This window comes from Manacus vitellinus, unplaced genomic scaffold (assembly GCF_001715985.3).
Source record: "Manacus vitellinus isolate BGI_N305 unplaced genomic scaffold, ASM171598v3 scaffold_0_pilon, whole genome shotgun sequence".
Lineage (NCBI taxonomy): Eukaryota > Metazoa > Chordata > Aves > Passeriformes > Pipridae > Manacus > Manacus vitellinus.
The window spans coordinates 35,325,970-35,342,516 of record NW_021938789.1 but is presented as its reverse complement, the minus strand read 5'-3'; the positions used below and the strand labels follow the sequence as shown (position 1 = coordinate 35,342,516).

At 34.5% G+C, this 16,547-nt stretch overlaps 1 protein-coding gene across 1 annotated transcript in view; it reads right to left on the bottom strand.

Moving 5' to 3' along the window:
- The window catches only part of FSTL5 (follistatin like 5), a 272,551-nt gene that overhangs the window by 47,059 nt on the left and 208,945 nt on the right, over positions 1-16,547 (bottom strand). Inside the window, exons 9-10 of the mRNA XM_008933129.3 lie at positions 16,085-16,246; positions 13,865-13,999 (exon numbers count right to left, since the gene is read on the bottom strand). Coding sequence (XP_008931377.2) covers positions 13,865-13,999; positions 16,085-16,246 — 297 coding nt within the window. The remainder of the gene's footprint in view (positions 1-13,864; positions 14,000-16,084; positions 16,247-16,547) is intronic.

Here is a 16,547-nt window from a genome sequence, read left to right as displayed (position 1 = left end):
AAATTAAAGGAAAATAATAAACCACAGAAAACACACACGTCATATAATAAAATGTTGATGTTCACTGAAATACAGTGTTGCAAAAGCTAAAAGCATTAGTGTGCTTTAAAAAGTAATGAAAGACATATTATTGAAAAGTATGTTGGTAAGCAAAAGTCCTTGAACTGCTGACAGCTGAAGGTTGTGAGTGAAAACAGGAACAACTATCACTCCAGAAAAGACTTGGGTATAGTGATTTTCTCAAACATCTTTTACTGGGCATTGCTGAAGACAGGATGAAGATGGGCTTTTTGCCTTATGCACTGCAGTGTTTTTCTCATTCTTGAGCTTTGAAAGAATATACAGTGTCCCAAATATGTACAAGGGTCCTTGAAAATGCATCAATCTACTTTCTGACAAGCTCACAATTGAGAGGCTTGGGATAACAGAGCTACTGGGCTTTTGTTTTTCCTCTCCTACTGTTTTTTGTCTCCTGATCTTTTTTGTCACACATTGTCTTAATTTGTGAGCTACCTCATTATGTGACCTTAGACACAGTATTTAAACTGTCATTAAATTGTCCCTTGACAAAGTGAAGATTATTATTACTTCTTACCTTCAGTGCTTTGAAGTGAACAAATGAGAGATCCCCATACAAGCAGAAAGTAGCAGTAAGACTGCTGAAGTGATACTGAATAGGAGAATAAAAAAATTCTTCTTTCCCAACAGAGAACACCCATGCAGCTTTCAAACAGTCTGTGTTTTATTACCTTTAAAAGAGCTTTATTCTCTGGACTACTGTCTGAATTATTTTCAAATATAATACTTGCCTTTTCTGCAATATCTGACCTGCCAACAGCCAAGATTAATGGAGTGTGCCATCTTGTCACTTACTCAGTAAGTAAACCTTTACATCAGGAGGCAGAATTTCTCTTGAACCACTCCTAAGATCAAAATGAAGTCAATAGGTTTTAACTATTTCTCAGTCATCTGCCGTTATACATGTTCTTCTGATTTAAGGTTGTTACTTTCAGAAGAGATTAGCTTTGAAGGACATCTTGGCTGCATTGGCTGAGCATGTGTCCTCCAGACATCCAGCCACTCTAAAAGAAAGTTCTTGTTGACTAAAGTGCTAACACCAGTATGATTCTTAGATTTATATCCAATGCTGACAGCATAAAATACATTCAGATTACTGTATATTTCAATGGCAGGCATGAAAAGAGTAACAAGTCTCTTCTAAATAACGTTTGGCTGCTTATGTTTAAACTGTTTGATTATTGTCTTAAACTAGACCTCTGACTGTAAGTTACAATCATGAGACAGACTATGTTTGATGTTTTATTGGGAGATAGTATTTTTTAAATGAAGACCTAATCAGTAGATCTCCAGTACTGTAACAACAGAAAGAATGGACTGAAAGGTTTAAGACATATTTAATTGTTTTAGTTTAGGTAAGAAGAAAAAGGTGTTGATTTTCATAAAAAGAAAATTAATGAGAGAACTATATCCTTATTACTTTGGAGCTACAGAAGATAACTTTTTTTCCCTGCAGATTGGAAGCCAGTGAAGACTCGTCCAAGATCCATGACCAAAAGGAGATGATATTGGGACAATATGTTCTTCCTGTCAACTAAACATGGCACCTGCTTTGCAAGTACTATGCAGTCAAGTCTTTCTGTGTAAAAGATGACAACTTCAAAGAGGGTATGCTAAGGTGCTTATGCAAACATAAGGGCTGTTTCACTTTGTAGAAGTGTTAATCGGTCTTTTGTTCTTTGACACACAGGAGAGGGAAAGAAACAGCCCTGGGGTATGACACAGGTGACTGGCCTCTGTGTGGAACTTGTGGCACAGCCTGTGGGACTGGTACTACAGCTGGTACCCCCATCTGTGCATCTAGTCTGTACTTCTTTGGTTTGTCTTTGAGGGTGTCATGGGAGGCAGTGTCCAAAAGGTCTCTGAGGACAAGCTAGACAACAGCCACTCCTCCCCTCATCCACCCTGCCAGTCACCCAACTACAGAAGTCAGTCAGGCTGATCAGGCCAGCGTGCCCAGTGTTTGTGGCTGCATCCTATCCAGGCCCTTGGACCCATGGATGTCCAGTTTGTTTAAATAGTCACAATCAGATCCTATGCACCACAGGTAAGGTTTCCTTGCCAGAGGATGAATTCCTTCCCAAACTTTCCCACTGGTGTCACATTCCTGAGGACAGTTTTGCCAGTAAAGACTGATGCAAAGAAGACTTTTAGTACATCTTAGCCCCTTCCATATCTGTTGCCACCAGGTCCTGACCCCACTCAGCAGCAGGGCCACATTTGCCCTAGCCTTTTTGCTGCTGGTCTCTCTACAGAAATCTATCATTTGCCCTTTGTATCCCTCAACAAATTCAGCTCCAGGTGGGTTCTGGAACTTCAAAATTTATCCCTGCATGCTCAGACAATGGCTCTAGATGCAGGTCACAGTTCTGTGTTTGTGTTATCTTACACAGATTTTTTTCTGTAATACAGCAAATTAATTTCCCCAGGGCAACCTGGAGGATTTTCTTTAAGATTACTTTTCTCTTCACATTGTGAGGAAATAACCATGTAATATATGTCACTTGAGGTCCCATAAATTCAGTCATAAAGTTCTACTTTTTACCAGTCTTTTTTGTAAGGGTGACACAGGCAAGAAAATGAAAAGTAATTAAAATTATGTAACTGTGTGGAACTGCACAGCATCAAATGAAATTATTTAAGATGCTAAGTACAGAACATATTAATTTGTGTTAATGCAAAATGATACATATGATTTTGAGCTTTGTTTAAAAAAAGAGTAGGATAAAAAAAGAACGGGATAAAAAAGTGCTTTAAAAGCCCCACACATATTAATTTTAAAATTAACAAATCAGTTAGAAGAAAATTGAGACATAATTTAAGAGTGCAATACAAAATCACAAACAACAGCCATCATCTCACCTAATACAGAAAAAGGAACCTCTCTTATTTTTTTTAGTAAGTCCTATAACTTCTGTTCAGGAAAGATGTCAAGTCTTGAGATAAAGAGTTCCATGCTGGAACAAGTATAACATTTGCAGATAGAAAGTATGCTAAGGAACATATTGTCTGCCTTCCTGTTTGTTTGAGCAAAATTAAGATTTTTCAGCCACGTCCTATACTAAATTCACAAATATTTGTAAACTTCAAGATGCAAGAATACATAATTATTGATAGATCTCAGCAAAATTTTCTGGTTTCAAGACAGAATACCATCTTCTCCTGTGCCCTGTTTCCATACAGCTATTACATACAAGATGTACGGGGAGCCTTGAAGAAGACGTTGTATTCAAGAAATTTGTGACCTAGAGCAGGCTATATCTGCTATATTGGGCCTTGTACTAATGGCTTGGGAAGCCTGCATGTTAACATGGGTAGCTGCTGCAGAGGTATATGCTGGAATGCCCATAAAAAAGTCTGTGCTGCACACTTGGAAGTCAAATATAACACTGCAACATGTCAGAAGATATATGGGGTTTTTTGTTACTCCAGATCAAAGCCACCACAGTATGGGATGGAGAGGGCACCTCTTCATGGACAGGACCTGTGCAGCTTGCCATGGGAAAATCCATACACAGCTAATCCTATATTACATAAATGTGAGATGTACAGCATGTAAAGGGATGCAGATTTACTTCCTATCTATACTCCTCTTTTTATTATATCTCATTAAAGCAGCTATTTTAATGCAGTTGTTGTTGGGCCTTTTATATTGTCATCAAAAAGAACCCTGCATTGTGCCCCTCTCTCTCCCCCCTCTCCTAGCAGTGCAGAACAAGGGTTTTTTGAATTAGGTTTTCTTTCTTTTCCTATTCTTTTTTTTTTTTTAAGCACAATTACAGCTCCATAAAAATCACTCTTCATGGTCCTTATGTAGCTATTCTGTGGTTCTGTGCTCAACCCTAGCCTTTGATTATGGGTAGCTAACATAACATCTGAAAATCTACTCTTCATCTTTGTTATTCATTGTCTATGTTGGCTAAGTGGTAATAGGTTGCACATTTTTCACTAAACTCTGTCCTTAGTACTTCATGAAAATCTGCAGCAGACTAACAGCAGTATAAATTCTTACCCACTTTGGATGGAAACAACAACTGCAAAAATCCATGTTATTTTTATTAGTAAATGAATGAGAGTACTACAATATCACTTTCCAAATAAATTCTGTATCCTTCTCTTTCTTATCACATCAGTAATAAATGTCATTACATTTACTTTTCTGCCTCAACAGACAATTTCAAAGATTTCCACTACAGTGTTCTTCCTCCCTACTTTTCTTTCTTTAAAACATTCAAGGCAGTTTGGAAATAAAGTGTGTGTGTGTGTAAGATTGACATTAAGTGAGTTTGAAGATTAAATGCTTCTGCTTCCTTTTGGCATTATTAGTAGCTATTCAAATTTTCAGTAATCAGCACACAATACTATACCCAGAGAAAAACAAGATCAGGGTAATAATATTCAGAAAAAAAACCTTATTGAAATACAGTAAGGTTTTTTTTCCAGAAACAGTTCTCTCTCTTTTATCATATGCTTTAGTGGTCCTTATCCAAGAAGGTGCTCAGTGGGCTTTTAAAATCTGCACTGACACTCAAAAATTTTCTGAAAAATTTCTTTGTTTGTTGTAGTAAGAAAACAATGCAGTTTAAAATGGCTTTAAAAATAGGGGAAACCAGCTAAAAGTCACTTTTATGTATTATATATTATTCCAATAAACAGAGGGGAAAATGTGAATAATCATTGATCATGAATATAGAACCACTGCTGCTAATTCCAAGTTTTGTCTTATCAAAAAACAAGCTTTGTATTCAAAGGTCTTTAAATATTTTACCTGAATTTCTATCTGAACTTAACAGCTGATAAATAAGAATAGTTACATATCAGCTGACCATGCTAGGCTTTGCAGCATCAGATGGGAAATCTCTGTCCCTTTCCATGCCTTCAATTCCGTGGTGGCAAGAGGTCACAAATAGACATAGCAGAAAACAGGACAATGAGGAAGATGCAATAAGGTCATGTGACAAATAATGTAGTTCAACATTATTTCTCAGGATTGTCCTGTCATAATCTGCTGTACTTTCAATTGCATAAAAGAAGTAATTTCAAGATGTTTGAAGGGGTTTTGTCTGCTTATTTCACTGATAGCCACCACCATTGTCAACTGTTCTGATTAATCATACACACATTGTAAAGTCAGGGTATCTGTTATCTAACTCTTTTCTCATATCTCTAGTGTATAAATATGTGCCCTTATGTTACAGGGTAAATTATACCATCATTACAATCTGTTTGCTGAGCCACACAAGTTTTTAATTATTACTTGTATATTAAAAACAATTGTGTTCAAAGTGAAGATGAGGTTGTCAGAATTTTGCTCAGCTTCCACAGTAAAGCAGAATGAAAATTCTTATTCACATATCTGCTTCAATTTAATTTTTATTTTGTAAGAAATTCAGATTTGTTGTTTTTTACATACAAATGTAAATATGTAAAAAATTATTTGTGAAGATTTTTTTTTTCAAAGTTACCTATTGCTTGCTAGCTTCGAGTATTTTTAAAATAATGATGTCATTACAAATTCTGTCAAAATTCCATTCTGTTCTTGTGTGACATGCATTTTAATTTCATTTCAGATTGGGTAATACAATAACCAAGTATCTGTTTTATGTATATTAAATTATTATTTATCTGTTAAAAGTCAAGAGTTAACACTTTGTTTTTGGTCAAATATGAACACGTTAGCTGATTTTTCTATATTTTCTATAAATCTTTTTAATTAATCATTTGTAAGTCCTTTCACTTAGCACATTAACTCAATCCACTCTACACGAGCAGGAAGAAAAAATAGTTCATGAGGTAAATTACTTGCAAGTTCGAAATTAAGTCTTTGCCTACGATACTGTCAACAAGTATTAACTTGTTTAGCTGTGTCATAAAATAAAATGCCAGCATAAATTATCTCTATGGAAATTAGGTAAATAGGTACCATTCAGTATCAGATGTGACAGGAAGATTCTATTAAAATTGCATAAAGCCTTTCAGAGAGAATTTGGGCCATAAATCACCATCAGAAGGCTTTTAGTCTCATTCCCATCTCAAGACAGGGGAAATGCCTCATTGCTCATGATGGCCATAAACCTGTCAAGTCAGTAGCATTCAGATCACATAATGTCTTGTTAGGTGATACAACCATGATATTACGTAAAAAAAGGCAGTTAGAGATAGATCTACTTAATGGCATGGAAAAGGTATATTATTTTTTAAATTTAGTCTCAAGACACAGTGCATGAGGCAGAGACTTTTTATCCTGCTTTTTGTGACTACGTGAAAGAGTCTGTAGGATAAATTACTTTGTCATATATGATGATGTCATAGTGGGTGAACTGAGTAACACAAGAGTCCTATGATTGATGATCAAAATTAAAAGCTACTAAACATTAAAATATGATCACATACTGTCAGATTGGTCTTGAAAATGTCTGAATAACATTATTTGATAACTCCCTGTCGTGACAGGTGCACACATACATTTTGATAAAATTCAGAGGAACAACTTAGAAGTCATATTAATCAATGGTAAACTGAACTACATTTTATAAAGTGATTTTTCTAAATAATTAAGAGATATAAATATATTTTTAAAAATAGAAATCAACAACAAACCCACAAAACTCTTTCACTTTAAAGGAAACAGAATGTGGTTTCATGATCTATGACACTAGTTTGATGCGATTGTGATAAACTGAAACAGAAAAGAAACTGAAGCACAACTGAGATATGTGTCAAAATCATTAAGAAAGAAAAAAATAAATGGATTTTTGAAGTTATTTTACTTCAAAATATTTTATTAATAGCTAAAATAAGAATTCTAAGTACTTGAAAATTACTCTTGAAAATATTCCCTGGTCTTTGATGATGAATATTTTTTTATTTTCCTGTTTTCTTTACTATCAGATTTTCTTCTTTAGAAAGAAATACCTATAGTCAGTGTAATCTGATATTCCATATGTGTCTCAGATTACACTGATATATTCTACTCCATTGTTTCTACTAAATTTCCCCCTACTAGTGTAAGTCTTCCTTCCTATCTTTTTTCTAACTTAACAAAATTGTTTACTTAGTATTTATTTATGTATTATATTCCATATAATAACAGTTAATGTTACTTTGACTAAGAATTTCATTGGTCCTAATACTATCTGAGTGGAATCTGGTTAAATAAATTAATCCCACAGATGGAAGTTGTAATTTCTTCCTCCTCTATTTGTGATTATTATTGTACTATGTATCAACAAAAAAGGCAGTAACATGTTGCCCACTCCACATTTTTCATTAATATGTTGTCAAGATACACTGTCAAATTATCTTTGCTCTATATTTAAATTCTTCAGCTTCCACACAGCATTTCAACAAGAGCAAGCTGATGACTTTGGTTTGCCTTATGGTTTGTAGGAGTTGAGTTGATCCAATCTGTGTCTGTGACTATCAGCCTAGTCATTAACATAAATCCACAATGCAGCTGTAAATTTGTGTGTCCCTGACCTAAATGATGCTTAATCCACTGGTATGGAAGGGAAAGCTCTCCGTTAATAAAGATTTGAGAGTTCCTTAAAATGCGTCTGCACGTAGTACAAGCTAGAAAATGAAAAACCATCTTTACCAGTTACTGCAGAGATGCTAGAATAAAGAGCCTGTTTAGAAAAAGAAAGGAATAGGAGCCTTTAAGAAAAGGAATAGCCCTAGTTACAATGAACATCCCGTTCTTCTGGTAACAGAAGGAGTTCCAGTAGTTTGATATTCCTTTACAGCATTGCAGCAGCAAAGGCCTTGAAAATCGTCTCAGATAGTAGCTAAAGGTAAAAGAAAAGCATTGTCATATCAGAGATATTCAAGGTCTAAATTGTACAGATATGAACAAATTTTGGTTTTTTAAATGGTCTATTGCCAATATTCTTCTATAAATATTTTTGTCCTGTATTTGAACAGGAGCAGGATAATAATTGAAAACAGAGACTGATTAAATACTTTCTACCTTAAAAAGGAACAAAAAGGAGGGTAAATAGTGTCCAGCCAAGACAAATATTTAAAATAACCATGTCCAAAAGAAGTGCATAAAAATAATTGCTAAAAATTGTTTCAGATGTTTAGTCCAGTGCCACTAGTTTTGAAAAAATTTCAGAATATATAAATATTAATAGTGCCATTAAGTATCACTACATAAACCCCTAGTAGTTCCCCCACTCCCTGAAACTTAACAACTGAAGTAGCTGTAGGCTAGTTATACTGGGGTACATATCCCAGACAAAAGAACAGACAACACTTGCACAGAATCAAATTCAGTAAGAAATCAAAGGACAAGAACATAATTATAAGTCAGCTAACATGTTCTAATGGAGACCAGGTCTTCCCATATAAACCTGATTATATTCTTTGATGCGACTAGGAGTTCATACAACATTCATATAGTTGTAACCCAAAATTTTGCTAAACATCTAATTTGTTAACACAGAATATTCTGATTAAATATTAGAGCGATACAATAGTGGTAAAGTACAGGTTAATTGAGTTAAAAACTGCCAAAATTATTAATTTGAAAACATAGTTTTCGTTGTTAAACCACTAGTAAGAGGTGAAGAAGAAAGTTCTGGAATGCATCCAGAGAAACAGATAGTGAATTTTGTCTTAAGCACTTTCAACAATGATGTGTAAACAAACAAAAAATCATTTCCTAAGAAGTCTATGAATTATCTGTAATGATAAATAACAGTTCTAAAAAGATGTTTGAATTAATTCATTAAGTACATCTGTAAAATAAATTAAATTCTGTTACAGCCAAATGCAAATCTAGATCCCTTGGGAAACAATACAGACTACGTTTAACTGAGACAGGTGAGAAAGAATAGGATTTGGAAAGTGAGTTCTGATAGGATGTATGGCATATGGGAGATAAACATATAATCATAAACTACCACTGCTGATACTAGTGGAAAAATGTTACAAAAAATCAGTGGATGTGAACAAAAAATTACCAAATATATACTTCTCTACACAGAATATTCAAGAAGCAAATAAAACATTTGCTTCTGCAAAGAACAGTTCCCATTTTTTTAAGAAAACTGTACCAAAACCAATTAGAATCCTCAAGGCAAAAAGACTGAGTACTATGGTAATTGACTTATTACAAGAAATTTATATTTAGTTTGTGTGAGAAAAATTAATCAATATTTATATATTCATAGGGTAAGAATTATTAAGAAGTCAATTTATTGGGAGGGGGAAAGAGAGAGTCAAAGGAGGAAACTGAAGGAAAAGCTGACTTCAGAATGGAAACTAAGCATTATTCTGTATTAGTGAAACAGTGAAACAAAATACCAAGAGAAATGAGGGATTTTTTGACTCTGTATGTCTGACCTAGGTAGATGCATATCTGTGAGGACACACTTCAGGCAAACAGAGCATTAGATCTGTATTCAGGCAATTTAATGTCTTGTGAAACGGAGAAGATAGAATATTTAGATAAAATGGCTCCATCATGCCTAAATCTATGAATCCATTAAATATCTGTTCTGAAAAATCAAAATACGTTGGAATGAAACTAAAACCAGATTTTAAACCACAATTTGTATTTACAAATGTGATTATGTCAAAGACTCCTTCCAACACAGCTGAGCTCTCTCAGGTATTATTAGAGGATCATGACAGTAGGGGATACTCTTCTGTCTTCAATGAGATTTAGACCAGACCATTAATCCCCAGAATGTTTTTACCAGTCACTGCAGGGATTATTCAACTATCACCCAGACCACCTATCTCATTCTTGATGTTTTAGCTGAAAGCTTGAGGAGAAATGTAATTCTCAGGAAAAAAAATTCCAGTCTCTAGAGATTCAAACCAGCACAGTTCTTACATTCAGAAATATTTTAGATAGTACTGTTATGGTCAACATCAGAGGAATTAAACAAAATCTAATAATAGAGAGCAGCAGACACTTACTGCCAGTTAAGAGATGTTTATATAGTAATATAAACTGAAAATTTCCATTACAACTTGACAAATCTAGCAAAAAGTGTCCCTGTGTTGGGACACAATTACTAAGTATATAAAATTACAGCTGCAGAGTGAGTTAATTGGTAAAAGACATATTTAAAGTTAAGGTATTTTAAAGAAAATAGTATCATTCCTCTCACCTAAAGCAGTGTTAAAATGAAAGCATATTTTCAGAAGTCTTATTTTTAGTACACATTGAAAAAGACTGATGTGCTAAGGGGAGGCCAAACTACTCTTGAGACTGTCATCCATTATTCAAATTTTTGCCTGTGTGTGACAGAACAATAGTTCCATGTTCAGTGCATGCATTTACAGAGCAGATCTGGACGACAAAGCATTTTCAGAGCGTTTTCCATTCACTTCCATCTCAGATTACCATCTTGATGATGAACCATTATCATCAAAATATATTGACTTTTCTTGGTAACTGGATTTCAAATTTCTGAAACTGGAAACTTTGAAATAAACAAAGCCCTAAAGTCATACTCTTCATTGTATATTTTTATTTTTGCTACTAGCATCAGTATAGGTTTGCCATTCATTCAATTGCTTTTCTGTTGCATTACATACATCTGTAACCAATTCTGTACATTTTGAAAATCTAGTAATCTGATAACATTTTTGGACACACAGGTGAGGGAAAGCTTTGCTTATTATTTATTAATCTATTTATTCACAATAGCACTGGCTATTAAGTCAGAGGTGTCAGAAAATATATTTTCTCTTACAAGCTGTTTGCATTACCTATTCACAAATAAATGAACTTGCTATGCTCTTTCCGCCATATATATTAATTTTTTTTTCTCAAAGCACTGTACGGAGTTTTCTGTAAATTTAGGACGTATTGAAAGTGAGAATCCACAGAAAAAATGATAAAAATTTAGTTTATTTTTGCAAAGTAGCTCTAAAACCTGAACGTTTTCATATATACATTAACAATGGGTCAGATAAGTATAAAAGTGAACATTTACTTTGACTATTAGACTTTTTAGGAAATAAAAGGCATGTATTTGTAATAATGGAATCATGTTCTGTATTCCTTATGTGGTTTATAAAATTACTGTCATGCTCCAGGCAGTGTAATTGTACTTTATATCTTAGAGCTCAACTGTAAAATTCTCACTAACCTCTCAATAGCAAATCAACTCAATGTTCGGAAATGCTTTTAGTTTGCTTTGATTTTTACCTTATGTGACATTACAAAGGAGAAAAGTCTGGATTAACTGACAAGCTAGTGAGAATTTGTGCTAATTTTATTCAAAACAATATCCTAAGATTTCCAAAAGGGAGCTCTCCAGTAAGGAACAAAAAAAAAAGTAAAAAAAAAAGTATTAGAAAAGTAAATGTGACTGATTAATTCTCTTAAATGAAGACAAAAGCAAAATTATTTATAAAAATGTCCTCAACGACAGGTATAATTTATATCAGAACATATGGAATCACATTTATATTCACCAGAGGCTTTCTTTAGAATGCAATTTGTGACCTAATCAGCAGGCTTAAATTTAAAGTAGCAGTAGCATTGTGCTTAATAAGCGTGGGTGGGGTAAAAAAAGCCCATAATCCTATCCAGGTGGTTTTACCTATATCATTTTCTTCCCTAATAATCCCGAATTTTTTGCATGAACCAGTGTTTTGGAGGAAATATGAAAACAAGCAGAGATTAGTTAATAATGAGGTCCTTCCACTCCTAATATCGGTTTTCTAATGCTAGAAACTCCTCCCTGTAAAGGAACTTCTTTTAAAACTGGCAACATTTTTTTAAACTACATCAATCAAAATTTGTTCCTGTGAAGGCAATTTATTTATGTAGTTGTGATAAGGATATTGAGAGTAACTCCTTTTTCTATTAGTACACACCTAGTTCTTCTTGCATATACAGAAACCGGTTTTTGAGCCAAAGTAAGCAAACTGGAGCTTACCACATGAATATCTGTTGGATCTACATTTGAATGTTATAATTATGCAGCTGTGGACTATATAAGTACTTGAATGAGCACCAATTTTTAGGAAACCATGTTCAGACACCAAGGAACATAATGGTAAAATGCCTTTCTTCAACATACAACACAGAACTTGTAGAGTAAATTACTTCTATAGGAAGGAAGGAGACTATATATTTTAGATTAATTGTCTTAGAAATAATTGGGTTTGTATTCTGTCTTCTTTCATTTACATCTTTCATGACACCAATGGTTATCCTAACTACTTAGTGCTGGTAGATATTAAAGCATTTGTTGCAAGCAGTGCAACATGGCATGTGATTTAACAAAGCCTGTAAAGTTAGCTGACTTAAAATTATTACATCACAAGACCTGAAAAAAGTATTTTGCATAGGTGTGGATGTCCCTACATGATCACAGCACATCAGGTCTTCAGAAGATACAATTAGTTAACTGAAACACTTTGAAACTGGACAGTTTGATATAAATATTTTTGTTATTAAGGTCAAACAAGTTTTAACAAAACATCAGCACACTAGAGTTTATCAGGGTTTGTAATCTGGCAACATCCATAACATTTTTCACACAATGTAAAAGGCAAATGGAAGTGGCCAAGCTACTTCACATCACCAGATTACCAGAAACTCAGTATGAACAAAAAAATTATTTATCCTCAGCTGCCTTCTCAGAAATGTCTGAGCAGTCGTTTTCACGACACTTAAAAAACCCCCCATTATAAGACTTTTGAAAAGATATTTATAATTAGTGTTACTGAAAGCAGCTAAGTAAAGATATTACCATTTGGTAATCTTCCTGCATGGAAGATTTCCCCTGAAACATTTAAAACGTAGTAAACCTATATGTGACTGAACTCAATGTCCTGTGACTTGGAAGTGTCAGGCAGACTTGCAGTGCTACTAATTCTGCCTCTAGTTTTCTGTCGAGTACTTGGCACTGCTAAATAAGCTCTTAGATAAACAGGAATACCTTAAGTTAATGCAATCAAATTCACTAGTAAAATATCTATCATTTTGCCAGATATAGTTCTAATGAATATGTAGTATCCATTAAAGTAATAGATTTAAAAGAAAAGAAAAAAACTCAACCAAACAAAAGAAATGGGTGAAGTGTAAACTCAGAAACAGATTTCTCTGAGCAGAGGGACGTAAGGGAAGAGGAAAGAAGTATCAAGGTAGACAAATAATAGGTTAACAAGGTTTATAGATCCCACTATCATTTGACAGAGGATGAAGAAAGTCACTTTTTGGCAGTGGTAGAGATTTCTTTGGCACATTGAACTCCTGACTTAGTAAGTGAATGTGGTCACTGTTGCTCCACATTTCTGAAGAGCCAGTCATTCAGGCACAAGAGCAGGCTGGAACTGATCTGGACCTGCTGCCACTTCAGCAGGTGAGATCAGGACTTGTAATTACTTTCATATCCTGAGGGCCAATTTTGACTCATGATGTATCTCAAGAACATACAGGAAGAAAGACTGGAAAAGGTCTTCCTCCCACACCCCCATCAACCCCCAGAAACCACACTAATATTTTTCCTTTCCCTTCACATACCCTTCATATGCAACAAATCTATCACGAGGAAACTATCAAAAATTTAACTGCAATGTGAAAAACATGTTGATTCACAGAATGAATCAGAGATTTCATTCCACTTCTAAATAAACATCAGATTGCGCACTCTGCCTTCAGTGACTCTTGGATACCATTATTTAAGGTTCAGGTTTTTTAAATCAGCTATCTACACAAGCTCATTTTAATTTATTTATTGTTTCATAGTATTCATACCAATTAAATTTAAGTCACGGCTACACGTATTTTTCTACTTCTCATAATACTTACGGGTCTTTCGAGCAGAATCTTCCACAAAAAGAGAAGAAATATCTTCGTCCACTCCTGCTTCATTCTTTGCAATGCAAGTATATGCTCCTGTATCTTCATAGCGCACATTGCTAATGTGAACCTCACTACCATTTGCTGAAAGGAGAGGAAAAAAAATCAATATGCAGACATGGTACATTGCTTTCAGATTATAAATTCAAAAGGGTTTCTCTGCTCATATTAATTAAACCATTTTCATTCCTGAGTTCATAACTTGGAGGCATGCCAAATTAGTCCAAAGGTATGCAACTGGTTAGTGAATTACATGCACTGTTATTCATCTCACAGATATCTGGACTACCTCAGCTGATTTTGCACCTCAGAGCCAAATATTAGTCCAAGGTTTTATATATGTTTAAATTGGTCACTTGAAAATATCATTGGCTTTACACAATAAAAAAATATCATTGGTTTTTCCATTTTTCCATGGAACAGAATGGGCTAAAATTTCAAAGTAAAGAATAAATTTGAATAAAATTATTTGGTTTTCATAACCAGAGGCACCTACTTTTTCTTCTGTGTGAATGCAGTTTAACAACAGAAAAACAGGTGCAGTGAAATTTTACACCACATCAATGTAGGAGCCTATGGAAACCACTTCAGGAAACACACATTAGCTTGTGTAGGAATGTCAACAAACAGTCTAGGTTTCACAGGCAAAGGTCTTTCAAATAATGTCATGTGACTAATGACGTGAACAATAATTCATTGCATTTTTAGTAAACTTGTTCAGCTGTAGGAACTATAGAAAAAACAGCTTTGTAGGTATTCTAAAGTATGGACTAGAAGGGGCACAGGATTATAATGTAATATCCCTTCTATTTTGAAGTTAATGCATAGATAGTTTAACCCAGGAAAATATCTAAGAAAATGTAGTGAGATTTTTGAAATTTAATTTCACTTAAGTACATTCAAAAAAATTGAATTAAGTGTATTTTGCTTAGAGAAGAATCCTTTTTATTTATTTATCATAAATATGTGAAACAGAGATGAAGGAAAAAAATTCCACTCAAATCTCTGCAGGAGAGATTAACAACGTGCTGCTATTGAAGAGGATTCCATCACTTTCTGTCATAGTGGAAAGTGTTTCTGCAAGGCAATTTTTCACAAATATCCAAGAGAGCTGTCCATGAAAGAACACAGAACTATGACACCTGAAGGGAAGGTAACTCTTCAGAGAAGCACTTTCCATGCTCGTCCCACTGCTTCTTCCAATGCAGGCTGAGTTCTGTCCTATTCTAATGACACATTCTGGTTTTGTAGATGAATGAGAGAAGGTTTTGAAGGGAACATTAACAACATTTTTTTTTCTGTGGCTGATCAAAAATCACCAGAAGCACTGAAGAAGCATGAAGATTTTATGCTGGACAGGTCCACTGATTTTGCTGAGTCCTGAAGATCATAGATTGACTGTTGATTAATCTTAACTGTTGATTACTTAAAGGTAAGACTTTAGTTTTGGCTAGGGTTTATTTGCGGTTTGGTTTGCTTGTGGGGTTCTGGTTTCTCAGGTTTTTTTAGGGGAGGGCATCGAGGGACAGGGTTTGTGTGTGCATGTGCAGTGTCTTTGCATTCCCCTGGAGGTGTACTGATAGCCCTCAGACAACAGCACATCCATTTCAGGTATTTCTCCTCCTATCCTGTTCACCATGCGGTCCCCAAACCTGATTAAGATTCTTTTCAGTCAAAAAAACCTGATGTTTTCAATTGATCTGCACTAAAGGTAAAGGTTGGTCCATCTTCTTATCTAAATTAGTGAAAAATAGTCAGATTGATATGGATGTGTTAGAATAAATATTTACAGACAAAAACATTGACTCCCAATTTAATTATTAGTGTTGGATACCCATTGAATGACATTGATATAGTTGCAGTGATAAATTCCGGTTGGGAATGGGTCTTGGGACACTCACACCACTTGGATACTTCACATTTTTTAATAGAGAAGAGAATATTAGAATTTACTTGTAATCTTGTCAGTAAGTACAATCATTATTCTAACAAAGAGAAAGTAGAGAAGATATCTGCCTTGAGGAGTAACTGAAAGACATATTTTGAAATGTTTTAGCTTTAGCTTAGACTTCGACCCTTGGTTAAATCTCTGCAAGAAGGGCACCTATGGAAAGGATACACTGATAAAGCACTAGCAACCTGCAGAAAGCAATAGATATGCCCCTTTACCTTGAAGAGTTAGCTGTTTGGACAACTTTGGAGTGATATCAATTCCATTTTTCAGCCAACCAAGCTGTGGGTTAGGAATACCTTCAGCATGGCACCGAAGGCTAGCTGTCACGCCTGGCTCCCTTGCCTGGCTTTCTGGATAGACTCGGATAACTGGTGGAACTGAAGACAGAGAACAATTCTAATTTAGTGAAGAACAGCATTATCTTCATTTTAAGAAAAATAATTACAAGCAATTCTAAAGACTCCTACAGCTATAAATAACAACACACAGATGTGGTATTAGTCACAAATTCAGGGACATTCAACGTGGAACTCTGTCTCAGAAAATTTATGAAGCAGAAGGAACGTTCACTGAGAAAAACCTGTTTTCACTGTGGTATGAAAGAAAAAAGCCTCAATTCTAGTTAAATAGTTTGTGATTAGTAATAAGATTTTTATTTTTCCTTAGATTTCTTTATAA